Source organism: Tachyglossus aculeatus, chromosome 19 (assembly GCF_015852505.1).
Source record: "Tachyglossus aculeatus isolate mTacAcu1 chromosome 19, mTacAcu1.pri, whole genome shotgun sequence".
Lineage (NCBI taxonomy): Eukaryota > Metazoa > Chordata > Mammalia > Monotremata > Tachyglossidae > Tachyglossus > Tachyglossus aculeatus.
The window spans coordinates 34,664,729-34,680,453 of record NC_052084.1 but is presented as its reverse complement, the minus strand read 5'-3'; the positions used below and the strand labels follow the sequence as shown (position 1 = coordinate 34,680,453).

The following is a 15,725-nucleotide window of genomic DNA, read 5'->3' as shown; positions in this document are numbered from 1 at the left end:
CGCTTACTGTTTGCAGAGCACTGTACTAAGCGCTTGGGAAGTACAAGTTGGCAACATATAGAGGCAGTCCCTACCCAACATATGCACTTGAATCTGTACCTCTTAAGCACTTTTGATACTTACCCCAGCCCATTATCTTTCTACTTTGCCGTTTCCCCTATCTGTATTTAAATGTCTGTCTTCCCAACTACATTGTAAGCTCCACAATGAAAGGGATCCAACTCTATTGAATTGAACTCTCCCAAGGTGTAAAACAGTGCTCTGCATACAGTAAGCACTCAGTCAGTGGTATTTGTTGAGCATGTACTGTGTGCAGAGTGCATACAAAGCACTTGGGAAAGTACAGCAGGGATGGTGGGTATATAATCGCTGCTCACAGAAAGCTTACAGTCATTCACTTGTATTTATTAATCAATCAATCAATCATATTTATTGAGCGCTTACTGTGTGCAGAGCACTGTACTAAGCGCTTGGGAAGTACAAGTTGGCAACATATAGAGACGGTCCCTACCCAACAGTGGGCTCACAGTCTAGAAGGGGGAGACGGAGAACAAAACAAAACATATTAACAAAATAAAATAAATAGAATAGATAAGTACAAGAAAAGTAAATAAATAAATAAATAGAGTAATAAATACGTACAAAAATATATACAGGTGCTGTGGGGAAGGGAAGGAGGGAAGGTGGGGGGATGGAGAATAATTCATTAATGAAATTATTAACCATTTACTGCATGCAGAGTCTGAGCACCCAATAAATACCCACTGATGGATAAGTGACAATGGGCAATGTGTTTCTGTTTTGCAGAGATGTGATGAGTTTAGGGATCACATTGGTGGGCCATCAAAAGAAAATCATGAGTAGCATTCAAACCATGAGAGCACAAATGCTTCATTTACACGGCACTGGGATCCAGGTGTGATCGACGTCCCTCCCCTGGGACGGGAAGGACAAACTGAGAGAACAGTACTGACCTTCGGATTTCATGCAGTTCTGCTAGAAGACGCTTAATTTCCCGGGTTCTTCCTGCAGTAAACAAACAATGTACAAGAAGCACCTACAGACTTGAACTCCCAAGTGCCACCAGAATTTACAAAAAAAAAAAAAAGGGAATTAATTATACACTCCACCAGTGGTGGCAACAGAACAGCAGTGACACTAAACAAAGTACTACCTGAAAAGCATAAACACACCTTCAGCTCTCTAACCTCCTTTTTACCTTTTGGACTTTTTAGAATGTACATAGAGAATTTAAGAAAGAATATATTTGTCAAATAAAATCATGATCTTATTGTTAAATTCAACAAACTATTTTCCTTAAGTCTGCGATTTTGGACCTTTTTTTAAAATCATTTGTGTTTATTCTTCATAAAGACTTCCTTTTAGTGAGTTGTTTATATCTTTGGACCTTTTTAGTGTTAATTCTGTGACACATTATTGCACTGGGTACCTTTGAAGGAATCTGAAGTCCTAGAATCATGAGAAAGCATGAGTGAAAAATGTATTTGTCAGAACATCGGTATCCTTTCTGTGCCATTTTAAGTTCTGTTTAAGTGCTGTTTTGTTACGGTATGCTAATTGGCAGGGAGTCAAGAAAATGCAAGTTGCCAAGAGCTCTGGTATTAAAAAAAAAAGCCACAAAAAAACTGTTTTTGTAAAGTTCATACGATACCACTTATCTGTAAAAGAGAAAGCAATAAATATCCCCCAAATGTTTGAGGCACTTTTAACAAGTGATTTGCAGGATCGTTTTAGTGGATGGAATTGAGTATGAAATTCTCAAATTATAGATCCATAACCCTAAAATACAAGGTTTGAGAACCTGGCTGGAGGGTTTTCCTTCAAAGGAGGAAGCGTGATCCAGGGTTACCTCATATGTTGAATCTGAGCACATCAAAATTTTTCAGTAGTTTAATAATAATAAATTTAAGAGACACAGTGGGTCTGTATTTTATACCCAGTTATGTATGATGGTATCCAATGTTGAGGGCCAAGATTTTAAGTTTTCTATCAGAAATCTAAAGATTCATGTATGGGGCAGTCGACAATTTTCACTTTTTTTAATTTGTTTCCTCTGAAACAGATTTTGCAGTCTCAAAACACTGACGAAGTTTATCATTCGGGGACTGCTGAGTGAGGAGGAAATTTATTTGCTGAAAGAAGTCCTTCTACCCGGGAAGGACAAGGGGGAACAGCATGGCGTTAGCGTTTTATTTATTTTTTGTATATTTTTTGTGAGACTACCATAAGCAATAACTCAGTGTGTCTTTATAGATATTGCAGGAATGTATACAAAATGAGTCATGCTTTCAGAAATGAGGAAAATCATGAACTACCCCCAGAAGGAAATTGTTCTACTTCCAAAGAGAATTGGGCTGTTTTTATTGATTTTAATAGGGAGAGATCCCAGGGGTCGGGCATAAATTGGTCTTATTTGACAATGTGGGCGTCCACAAAAAACTGTAAATGTTCCTTTGTACAATTTGTAAATTTTATTTATACTGTCTTGTTTTGTACACACATTTCTGTGTAGTGAGCTCTGAATACATTGAATATGCACTATATTTTTCTATTTTACTTCCAGAGCATCACAAAAGAACAGGTATTTTCAGTGCTACATAATGTGTTTTCCCACATTTAGGACCAAAGATGGCTACAGAAAAACTCAAATGGATTGACTTCCCCTCCCTTCTCCCCCCCCGCCCCCCCACATATTTTTTTTTCCTTTAGATCACTGTACAGTGTTATTTGACGTTTTATTTATTTTCATTTGATTGATTAGAAAAATCAGTATAATTTCAGTAAAATGCTTTCTTTTGTCCCTTAAGAAAATCTGTAAAAAGCCTTTAATTAGCATAAAACCATTACATAGACACTCCATTTGTAATCTTTGTAATAGACTGTAAATATATTTTTGGAACTATAATACAATGTGCTTGAGGGTTATTTTTCAGTGTCGGCAGTGTATACAAGTGTTTATACCAAGTACAGCACTTTACAATTCTAATCAGTAGCGTTGGCCTTTGAGAGAGTGAGTGAAAGAGACCGAATGAGTGTTCTTAATTCAGTTTGGATTTCCAACTCACTAATAATGAGGTTATTTTCTTGTTCATAGCTTAAGGTGCTTATTTTTTCTATTAAAAATTAAATGTACAAAAAAAGCCATTCTAGAACTAGAAAACATAATATGGTACATTTAAATGGTGTCTTTCCTGCTTTTTTCTAGCACTAGATTTATAGTTGAGAAATCTTCCTTGAGTAGAAGGGCAGAATTAAAGTTTTTTTTTTCCAGAACTTTTTTCCTTCAGCAATATACCTCATCTGCCTTAAAATTTCTACAGCTCTTTACAGGGAAAGGAGAGAAGGGTTGGGGAAGACACACAGCACAAAAGGCATGGCATTTCCTTCCACCTCCATCTCGTGGGCAGGTTTGGTTCGCCTGATCATCGCTATGATTTTTGGATTTACATGTACGTGCATTGCGTATCGATTGAGGAAAAGAAGCGACGTTGTAATTGCTGATTGTAATGCTCTCTCTCTTCCCGAAAGAGATGAGATAGTGTAATGACAAGAATGTACAAATTGCACCTTGAAACCTTTTATTGAGAAACTAGCACTCAGGGGAGGGAAGAAAGCTCAAGCTCAAGTGAAAAGCAGGATTTCACAAGAATGAACCGGCAGGAGAAACAGCATCCTTGCTTTATTCTACACCCCCTTTTTAGAACACACTGTCTTCACACTTGGCTTGTGTTTTGCATTCAGTACTGAACTACACAGTGACATGTTTCGTTCCATCTGGATCTAAACCTTTTCTGAAAATGGGACTGAGCCTTTGCTTACATGAACTGGTGCTTAATGCTTGTCAGCACTCTTAGTTGAATCATGTTGTATACTCATCTTGTACTCTACATTAGCTAGAACTATTTAAGTCGATATTTTAATTGCTCTTCCTATCAATGTTTTAAGACAATTGAAAACTGGGTGTGAGTCACCTCGTTTGGATTTAGATAATGCTGGTTTATCGCCCTTCTGTTCTCTGATGAGTAAGCCAGGAAGTAGGCTACTCACGGTATGCTGAAGTGAAATGCATGCACCAATAAATTACTTATGTGTATGATTTTCCTCTAGATGTTGAGAAGTCACGGGGGACTTGGGGGAAGAGATGTGCTTTTAATTTGCTGGACTTGTCCCTCTTTGCCTAGGAAATCCTACAGGGGCCATCCTTTCACAAGTACAAACTGGCTTTGGACAGTATCTTTAATGTATCAAGCACAAATAACTCTTTCTTCAACACCGATCATAAAGTCTCTTTTTACCAACTTAAGAAAATAATAAACAAGTTGAATAGACAATGTCAAGAAAGACCCTGTGTCCAGTCATTGTTGTCCGTTGTCATCACCCCAGGCTCTCTTCCACAAGATGGGTAGAGGTGCCTGTTTGTAAAACCATGCTGTGCTGCGATTACTCGTGGGTCTTAACCTAGTTTTACATCGGCCAGGTACTGTCCCGAGATTCTCCGCCTCACGTTGCTTGGCTGCCACATAGAAAGAAGCTCGGGCCCATTAAGGTTTGTTCCCTTCCACAATCAAGATATAGAATGCACACCTTAGCTATCCAACCATACCTCCTTTTAGGCTGTAAGTGCGTTAAGGGCAGGGAACATTTCTGCTAATTCTGTTGTACTCTCCCAAGCACCTAGTACAGTGCTCTGAATATACTAAGCGCTCAAGAAATGCCATGGATTGAACCTCCCTTTGAGGAATGACTCAAAGCGGCGTGTCTTAGTGGAAAGAGCACGGCTTGGGTGCCTAGGTCCTGGATTAGAGCGGCTCTGCCACTTGCCTGCTCTTTGAACTTGGGCAAGTTGCTTAACTTCTCTGTGCCTCAGTTCTCTCTTCTGCAAAATGTGAATTCAATACCTGTCCTCCCTCCTTAAGGGGCCACAGTAGATGCTTTGAGGAGAAAGAGGTTAACCAGACAGAGCATCAGTATTTTGAATGCACACCAGAAACCGCTGCTGTACCATTTTTGGCTTCGTCTGTGCTGTTTTAGGTGCCAACTTGAGAGTCGGGAGCAAGATTATCGAGAGCCTCGGTAGGAGTACACCAACCTGCTGCTAATTATGAACGTTAAGTACTCTGCTCCCAGTAGGTGCTCAATAAATACCAGTGACTGACTGACTGCCAGCGGAATTCTTTTCACAAGTTGCTTTGACTAACAAGGGATGTGAGAAACAGGAAGCAGTGCTTTCCAGTTAATCTTCATAGTCAAATAAAAAAAGTCGATAGTATATTGTGTAACTGGTCCCGTGGTGCTCTTAGCCTGGGGATGTTAATGGATGTTCTAACCCCTTATTTTCTTGGCAAGGCTCTGGAGAGGGGGGCGACTCAAACAAGGACTTCCAGCATCTCCTGGGAAAGATCCTCGAGAGGCTGAAGGACCTGCTCGGGTCTTATTTTCTCTTGTTTCATTAATCGAGTCTGAATGATCATCTTTATCAAAGAATCCCTACCGCCCACCTACTATTAATCCAAACAACACTCCCTGCTGAGGAAAGCTGCTGTCCCCCTGAACTCTGCTGAATGCAGTTCTATTAGAAGATAGAAACACATTTGACACGGAAACGTTTTAAATTTCCATTTCTTGCCACTGAAGGCAGGGAGGCTGTTGTTTGTGGGGAGTAGATCAGGAAGGGTGAAGGAAGCCCTTGAGCTAGACAGAAAAGAGGAATTGGAATAAGAAAAAAGACCTGAGGATGGGGTTGGGATCGGAAAAGACTAACATAAAAAGTTCAGACCCATCTTTTAGTTGATGTGAGATATCAAAGGAAAATGCTAAAATGAGCTGATTGTTATGAGGGAGTTTCTGGAAATAGCAAAACACAACAAACTCACAAAGCACCAAGCCCTATGATGAATATCAAAGTTGTGAGCAATTCTTAGAAAACTTTTGAAAACAAGATAAGACTTCACCTCATTTGAATCTCATTGGGCCTCATTAATGCCAATTGTGCCAGAGAATGGTTTGAACAGTAAATAATATTGAAGCAGCAAACATGGTGCCTAGTTATTTTGGTTAACCATCCTAAGGTTTAGAATTATAATAATAATAATAATGGCATTTATTAAGCGCTTACTATGTGCAAAGCACTGTTCTAAGCGCCGAGGAGGTGACAAGGTGATCAGGTTGTCCCACAGGGGGCTCACAGTCTTAATCCCCATTTTACAGATGAGGGAACTGAGGCCCAGAGGAGTGAAGTGACTTGCCCAAAGTCACACAACTGACAATTAGAAGAGCCGGGGTTTGAACCCATGACCGCTGACTCCAAAGCCCGGGCTCTTTCCATGGAGCCACGCTGCTAGTGAGGGCAACGTTAACTCTGAATGTAAATAGAGCCCTGCCACTCTGGAAGGCCTGAACTCTTTTTTATGGTATTTTTCTAGGCACTGTTCTAGGCTTTGGGGTAGATAATAATAATAATGTTGGTATTTGTTAAGCGCTTACTATGTGCCAAGCACTGTTCTAAGCACTGGGGGACACAAGGTAATCAAGGTTGTCCCACGTGGGGCTCACAGTCTTCATCCCCATTTTACAGATGAGGGAACTGAGGCCCAGAGAAGTTAAGCGACTTGCCCAAAGTCGCACAGCTGACTAGTGGCAGAGCTGGGATTAGAACCCACGACCCCTGACTCCCAAGCCCGGGCTCTTTCCACTGAGCAACGCTGCTTCTCTATGAGCTTATTATGTTTAGCTTATTAGATATATATGATGGCATTTATTAAGCTCTTACTATGTGCAAAGCGCTGGATATAAGCTAATTGTATTGGACGCAGTCCACCTGGGGCTCACAGTCTTAATCCCCAGTTTACAGATGAGATAACTGCGACTCTTAGTGACTTGCCCAAGGTCACACAGCAGGCTAGTGGCAAGCTGGGGTTAGAATCCAGGTCTTCCTGACTCACAGGCCTGTGCTCTAGCTACTAGGATGTGCTGCTTCTCTTGAAAATATGTGGGAAGATTCTAATTCAGGACACAGTCACTATGACATACGTGGCTGTCAGTCTAAGGGGAAAGAAAAGCAGGTATTTAATCCCCATTTTACAGATGAGGAAACGAGGCACCAGTAAGGTAAATGACTACTTGGAGGTCATACAGCAAATAAGTGGCAGAGCTGGGATTAGATCCCAGGTCCCCTGACCCCTCGTCCCATGAACTTTCCACTAAGCCATGCAGCTTTTCACATATTTCATCTCCAGTTTAGAAGTAAGGAAATAGAGGGCCAGAAAGGTTTGAATCACAGGGTCATACAGCAGGCTGGGGCAGAGCTGGAACTAAGATAGGTTCTCCTGATTCTCAGATCCGTTATTTTTTCCCACTAGACGATTCTGCCTCTAGACCCAGAATGTGTTGGGTGCAATTAATCCTCATAAGCATTTAGTGTCTATCTAGATTATGTCACTAGAGAGTCAGGTAGCATTTGATATGTCAAAATGTTTTAAAGTCCTCAAAATTATCCCCAATTTAAGAGCCATGGCAGAAATCCAATTTAGAGATTATCTAGATGCTGGCATGATGTCAAATAGATGAGCTACAGTTTCCTTGTCTCATCTGGGGCCCACGTTCTAGGGGAAAAGGATAGTAGAGTCCCATTTTATAAGGAAACTGAGGCCCAGAAAAATGGAGTCATCCAAGATGGAAGAGCTGGAATCATAACTCAGATCTCCTAAATATATCAAGAGAGTTAAAATTAATTGCAAGCAGGGGGAGCAGGAGGAAGAACAAGGAAACAGCAATGCCTCAGGGTGAAATATCTGGATAAATGAATGTTCCGGGGGAAGCAAGTATCCAGGATGGGACTAAAATACATAAGAGCTAAGGGTGCCACCATTCCCCCAGGAGTCATCATTAACCCAACTCAGGTCACCTGGTCTTCACGTATTCCTTCAGCCCACAATTCTCAGACCTGCCCTCCACCTCATCCCATTGTTCCTGACACACCCCAGGCTTGAGCAGTCCCTTCCATCCTCCATTTCCCACACTTGGGTGCAAGGATTGGTTTCCAGTCTCTCCCCACTATCATTATCAAGGAAGGCAGGAGTGAGGAGCCTCTGGCCCAGAGGTCTAGAAAGATAGTACAATGCCTGGCACATAGTAAGCACTTAACAAATACCTCCGTTAAAATACCATTAAGTCAGGGGATGGACCAGAGCTAGGCAGATGCAGGGAGGGTGGAAGGGGATTGGGAACATGGTGGAGGAGAGAAGGCATAGATCTGATCCCTGCCCCATCCCATATCATGCCTGGCCAGTTCTGTATCCCCTTCCCCCTGCCCCCAAGGAAGACTCCTGATCCATCATGTTCCAACTCACATGCTTCCCGAGACCGCAGCTCTGCTGTGGATGACTCAAGATCAGGGAAGGCAAGAGTCCCTTATTTTCCCACTACTCCTTGCTTTCTCTCATGGTACAAAGAGGAGAAGTAGGATGGTCTAGTGGATAGAGCATGGGCCTGGCAGTAAGAAGGATGTGGATTCTAATCCTGGCTCTGCTACTTGTCTTCTGTGTGAACCTGGGCAAGTCACTGCCCTTTTCTGTGCTTCAGTTACCTCATCTGTCAAATGGGGATTAAGACTGTGAGCCCCCTGTGGAACAGGGACTGTGTCCAACCCAATTAGCTTGTATCAATCCCAGTACAGTGCCTGGCTCGGAGTAAGCACTTAACGAATACCAGTATTATTATTATTATTATTATTATTATCATTATTAAAACAAGGGACTGAGCATCTCAAATGACCAGAGGTGGTCACTCCCCAATCTTGGATTTTCTATGATAATCATTTCCTGTCCCAGCAGTTAATTGCCTGACAACTCGGGGAAGACTTGCCTGGGGGTTACAGTTATGTACTCTTCTACTTTCTGTTCGAAATGTTGTGTCTTGACTGGCCCAGAATAGATCTTTCCCAGTCATCCTGGCTCTACCTATAGGGAAGCAGTGTGGCCCAGTGGATAGAGCACAGCCCTGGGAGTCGGAAGGACCTGGGTTCTAATCCTAACTCCACCACTTGTCTGCTGTGTGACCTTAGGCGTGCCATTTAACCTCTCTGTGTCTCAGTTACCTCATCTGTAAAATGAAGAATAAGACTTTGAGCCCCTTGTGGGACAAGGACTCTGTCCAATCTGATTAGCTTGTATCTACCCCAGCACTTATTATAGTGCTTGGCACATAGTAAGTATTTAACAAATGCCATTAATGAAAATTAAAAAAAAAAAATCCCTCATGTCTTTTAAGTTTAACATTCCCTCTTTGCAACGCGAAGCAGACATTTCTGGGTCTGATCTCTCCTTGTTGTTAATGCATCTTGCAAAGGTTTGATTCCCTTCTGTGGACAGATCATCAAGGTCTTACATTGCCCAAATGGCAAATTTCATACTAACATTTCCCGTCGTACCCTAGTCTTAAACAATCCCATTCTACAGTCCTCTGCAAATAACTTTTTAGTTTATATTATACACCCCGGTCTTACGGGTAGATTTTTTTCTCATAATTTTTTCTTTTTTTCTTGTCTGCCAGAACAAGTTGTGTATTAACATTCCCTTTTCGATCTGACTCATTTTACTCTCTCTCGACAAACTCCAGCCTGGGTTTAGGAAAATTCAGAATGTTGCAGCCACTTCAGTCGAGTTGATCAGATATGGTTTTTTTTTAGCACTTCTTCATTTTTCTTAATGAAAACAAACACTTCTGGGACATTTTGACCTCACGAGGGCTTTTGGTAGAACCGCAGCCCAGAAGTGACACATCCAAAGAATTTCTGCGTTCCCCCTCGAAGTTCTACTCGCCTCACTGGTTCGCAGTCAAGCACAGTCAAGTTCAAGGTTTTTCCTTTCAACTTCTAAAGCTTCCCCTGATCTTGCTGCACACAACCTACAGGGTCGCTTAATCCTATAAACTCTAACTCATGTCCTCCGCTCGCTAAGCTACACACCATTTATCTGTTCTTACAGCCCACCTGGTGTTTCTCAGCTCTCCTGTCTTCAGGACTATGGCCCGCAGGTTATGGAGGGTTTTGCCTTAGCACGAGGCTAAGCTGTTAGAGTTTAACAGCCCTAACCCGTACTCCAACGAAAGATGCTTGCATATTCTGGAATGCTGGGGGGCATAATAATTTCTTCTAATTCCTCTACTTTTCATTTTGTTTGCATGTACCTTTAATTGGACTTGTTTGGTTTAACCTGCTGTGGAAGGTGCGAAGTAATGTTATTATTGATGGTTTGCTCATCTGGAAATGTCAGATGTAGGATTATAGCAGTACATCCTGAGTTCAAATTGCGGTTGGGTCAATATTTCTGTTAGGATCTGGGGAATTTGAGAGATTTACAACTTGAATGTAAATATTCGCCCCTTCTCAGTCATGGAACGCTGTTTAGCTTCTCCCTGTTAAAAGGCTATTTCCTTTTCTGTCTACAAAAGAGCCTTTATCATTTCACCCCCAGTAGAGGAAAAATTGGATCGCATTTTTTGACTGCGATACTGCGAGATATGTCATAAATGGCCCATCACACATGCCTTCCCCTTGTCTGGAATGTTTCCACCCTCTCCTACTACTAAATCATTACCTTATACTTCTGTAAGTATTTACTAATTATTCACCTTCTCCCAGAAGCCTCCTTAGACTTATCCCTCCATTTCCAAACACTTTAATCAATACAGAAACTGCCATTAATTTTCTTCCTATCCCATAAACTGGAAGTTCCTAGACCATAAGCTCTGTGGGCAGGGAACATTTCTGCCACCTCTGTTGTAACATACTCTCCCAAGTGCTTAGTATTAGGCTGTACACTTAGTAAGTGGTCAATGAATACCTTTGATTGATTCCTATCCACGTCCTCAAATACTGAGCCCTTTTACATATATTAATCTTTGTGCAATACCTTGCTCAAAAGGAGCTTATGCCTCTACAATTGGGGAATACCTACAGAGTCTGTGCCATTCATTCATCCATTCAATTGTATTTATTGAGCACTTACTGTGTGCAAGGCCCTGAACTAAGCGCTTGCGAGAGTACAGTAGCCATGGTGACTGTTTCTGGTTGAAGCATTCCTTAACATGCTTTGGCCCATCAGGAATCCTGAGAAATGGTTGGCTAATGTGGATGGCAAAGACTGCAGTGGCTTCCAAAACAACTCTTTACTGAGTTATGGTGCAAACAGCATCCAGTACTGGCATTATAAAGCTGACATTTTGGCCATAAATTTCCCTTACACATCAACAACTTTCCTAGGCACTGTGCAGTGTGCTTCACTTAGACATTCCCCAGCTCACATTTTGCCATCTATAACTCAGTGAGAACACCACATGGTCAGAGTGAGAGCGAGTATGAGTGCTATAATTAGAGAGTGAGCTTCAAATGGGATAGGGACTGTGCCCAAGCTGATTATCTTGTATCTACCCCTGTGCTTAGTACAGAACTTGGTGCCTAGTAAAACCATTAAAAAAAGTTGTCGGTTCTGAAGTCTCAGATTTGCCCTTTGCTCTCCACAAGAGACCCCGAGATCGTCACTACCATCACAGTTTTCAGTAAATATGGTTTTCAGGGTCACGTATTGACCCCAGACCTGGCATTTCAAGTTACCCGTAATAATAATAATGATGGCATTTATTCATTCATTCATTCAATCGTATTTATTGAGCGCTTACTGTGTGCTGAGCACTGAACTAAGCGCTTGGGAAGTACAAGTTGGCAATATATAGAGACGGTCCCTACCCAACAATGGGCTCACAGTCTAGAAGGGGGAGACAGAGAACAAAACAAAACATATTAATAAAATAAAATAAATAGAACAAACATGTACAAATAAAATAAATAAATAAATGGAGTAATAAATACGTACAAACATATATACATATATACAGGTGCTGTGGGGAGGGGAAGGAGGTAAGGCAGGGGGGATGGGGAGGGGGAGGAGGGGAAGAGGAAGGAGGGGGCTCAGTCTGGGAAGGCCTACTGGAGCAGGTGAGCTCTCAGTAGGGCCTTGAAGGGAGGAAGAGAACTAGCTTGGTGGATGTGCAGAGGGATTGGGGGCATTCCAGGCCATGGGGATGATGTGGGCCGGGGGTCGACAGCGGGACAGGCAAGAATGAGACACGGTGAGGAGATTAGTGGCAGAGGAGCGGAGGGTGCGGGCTGGGCTATAGAAGGAGAGAAGGGAGGTGAGGTAGGAGGGGGCGAGGTGATGGACAGCCTTGAAGCAGAGGGTGAGGAGTTTTTGCCTGATGTGTAGGTTGATTGGCAGCCACTGGAGATTTTTGAGGAGGGGAGTAACATGCCCAGAGCGTTTCTGGACAAAGACAATCCGGGCAGCGGCGTGAAGTATGGATTGAAGTGGGGAGAGACAGGAGGATGGGAGATCGGAGAGGAGGCTTTATTAAGTGCTTACTATGTGCAAAGCACTGTTCTAAGTGCCAGGGTGGTTACAAGGTGATCAGGTTGTCCCACAGGGGGGTCACAGTCTTAATCCCCATTTTACAGATGAGGTAACCGAGGCACAGAGAAGTTAAGTGACTTGCCCAAAGTCACACAGTTGACAATTGGCGGAGCTGGGATTTGAACCCATGACCTCTGACTCCAAAGCCCATACTCTTTCCACTGAGCCACCCTGCTACCCATGCTATCACCACCCTAGCATTGTTGAACCTCTTAAAAAATGGGGGTCTCGGGTAAGGGTGAAGACCCAGGTTCACTACATTCATTTTTCCCTTAAGTCTTTGGTCTGATCACTGATGGCTTCTGGAATTTAATCCTAGCTGTTATCCGGAGCCCTCTGCATTCTTCTTTCCAGGGTAAAACAAGTTCCATTATGATAGTGGGAGAGAGTGATACCATTTGTCTTTTTATTTTAAAAGATGGATAACATATTCATAACAATCACATACAAACACACACACATGGACTCAAATAAGTACATAATTTATTATTCTCTAACTTAATTGTCTTTAATTTCAATTTTCACTTCAGGTAATTTTCATGACACCATCTAGAAGCATTTGCAAATTGCTTACAACTCCTCAGAAAAATTCAAAGAACAATTTGACAAAAATCCCCATGACAACCAGTACTTTCTGACACACCATCACCAAATTCAAAACCATTTGTCAAATCCCAAGGGACTTTGTAATTTTAAAAAGTAAATTAATCTTGAGAAAAAATGTGGGGTGAGAGAGGATCTTTCTGACCCGTGTCTCAAGATAAAGAAATAGCTCGTGCGATTAGGACATTCTTTTTGCTAATAAGGTGGAGTCCATTTTCCTTTAAGTAATAAAATTAGGAACTAGTGTTGCTTAGGGGTGCCTATAACTTTCTTTCCCCTTTGTCTTTTGCATTATGACTCTCTCTGAAAGTACCATGATATTATTCACAATTTGTTAATAATATCCAGCCAAAAAAAACCCCAATGCCAGTATTTTTTGCTGTTGTTCCATCCTCTGTACTTATGTAGGGATTGTTGCACTTTAAATGCCAACCAAATAAGAATATTAGCAAGGCCATTAATGGATCAAACATTCACCCCAGTTTTCTGTGGCCAACTTGTACTTCCCAAGCGTTTAGTACAGTGCTCTGCACACAGTGAGCTCTCAATAAATATGATTGATTGATTGATTGACAGAGGCAACAGAATACCTGAAGGAACAGTCAGTTGATTGCCCTTGGTCCTTTGGTGTGAGATGTTCTGAACATCAATTGCATTCTTGCCCTGGTCCTACCCAACAAGATTTCTTAAACTTAAATCGCATCTTCCCTCATATTCATCATTCGAGACTCAAGAGCACCAATTTTTTCCATCAGACTTCATGAAGAAGCTTTTTTCCCTTCATCATATTGGTAGCCCTTTTCTGTACCATCTCCAGATCCATTAGGCATGCAGTATTCCAAGTCTATACTGTGGATATGCACAGTGGCACAGAACAGGACGTAATTCTAAGCAGAGATTCCAATTAAAATTGGAATGCTTGAGGGGAGAAAAAATCTTCAGCGAGCAAGAGTCAGGACACAGTTAAACTGAAGAAGGAACGTCATGAAAAGTCACCAGTATGTGCTGAGTTGGTCAAGGGGCTGTTGCCAGAGAAGCCCAGAAAATTCTTCTTACCATGTGAAGAAAATTTTATAAATGGCCATTGTTTGCAAGCTAATTTTTCACAAAACTAACTAAACTGAAACAGTCGCCAGAGTCTTGCCATTTTTCATAGGTATTTAGAGGAATCTAGATGGGGGAAAACTTCTAAGGAAAGATATTCATCTTAATTATGTAAATCCTTCCCAGCCAAGAAATGGGAGGTTGAGACCGACCCTCTGGAACACCATGGTTATGTTTATTATTGCCATAAAATTGTTTTTCTTTAATTTCAATATATTAGTAGGTTCTTCAGCTTTGTTGTAGATTTGTGAAGGAACATTTTCTTTCCCTCTGGGTCATACTACAGAATGGTGAAATACTGAGAATTTGAAATCTTCCAAATATTCTTATTTCAGGGTGGCAGTGAACGAGTGAGTGTGGAGAGCCTCTCTTTCACTCTGTACAACTCATGATTTTTATTTCTTGGGAAATGCACTTTTGGTTGTGTCCACTTAGGGAGATTTTCATACTAATGAAATCTTTCAGGCAAATATTAAGGAAGCTCTGTCCTTCTCCAGAGCTCTCCAAACACTGGAATTCTCAAAGAACTTCATGGAAATGGTATGAATTGCATTCTGCCGTGTGGATAACTATTCCTATTCACATTTAACAGAAGGTTCAATGAATGATCATTGTGGTATTGGTTAAGTGTCTGTTTTGTGCCAAATACTGCACTAAATGCTGGGACAGATACAACAGAATCAGGTCAGACACAGTCCCTGTCCTACACAATTTCTGAGGCCCACCACGCAAGGTGTAGCAGAGCCATACATAATCATTGCAATATTGTTCTGTCTACCTTCAACACAATTGAATCTTTCCCTAGTTGTGGTAGAATTAGTATTCATTGGGCTCCCATTTATTGCAGTGCACACTATCTGGCACTTGGGAAGAATAAAATAAAGAAGGGACACATTTCCTGCCCACAAGGACTTTGGAATTTAATGGACGGGGGGAACGACAGAAAAATAATCACAAATAATCAGAATGAATGATTAAACATTCAAGAGAAAAGGCAAATATGAAAGATTATCAATGTGATAATCTTGTATCTACCCCAGTGCTTAGTACAGTGCCTGGAGCATATGATTGTTGAACAAATACCATAAAAAAGTAAAGAGAATGGAAATAAATTCATTAAGTGCCACAACTTTCTTCTCACATTTTCTGATTTGTTATAAATGCTTCAAGATCAAAGCATCCTTCTCTCTATTAGGCATTTTACCTAATGCACAACCTGGATTTTATTTTTTTTCAATTTCAGACTTGATGATGATGATGATGACAATGGGATGAAGATCATATGCAAAGAAATGATTGCACTGCTAGCTGTTCGAACAGCACATTTCCATTTTCTTGCTCCTGTCCATTATGTTCTTGCTGGTACAAGAGCAACAGGCAAGTAACTGAGCAGGGGTGCCGTATCTTACAAAGTGTATGTCGGAATTTTACACCTAGAACCCATTTATAGCTAAAGTGACCATGCAGATCGCCAACCCTATGCTGTAGCACCATAGTCCAGAAGGCAATTGCCAAGGTAGCCACCTCAGTAGC

At 41.5% G+C, this 15,725-nt stretch overlaps 1 protein-coding gene across 7 annotated transcripts in view; it reads left to right on the top strand.

The window, feature by feature from the left end:
* The window catches only part of EPHA7 (EPH receptor A7), a 184,640-nt gene extending 180,316 nt beyond the window's left edge, over window positions 1-4,324 (top strand). For all 7 annotated transcript variants that reach the window (XM_038760947.1, XM_038760946.1, XM_038760945.1 and 4 more), the window contains exon 17: window positions 808-4,324. In XM_038760947.1, the coding sequence (XP_038616875.1) occupies window positions 808-922 (115 nt within the window). In that variant the 3' untranslated portion in view covers window positions 923-4,324. The remainder of the gene's footprint in view (window positions 1-807) is intronic.
* Window positions 4,325-15,725: the final 11,401 nt, after the last annotated feature.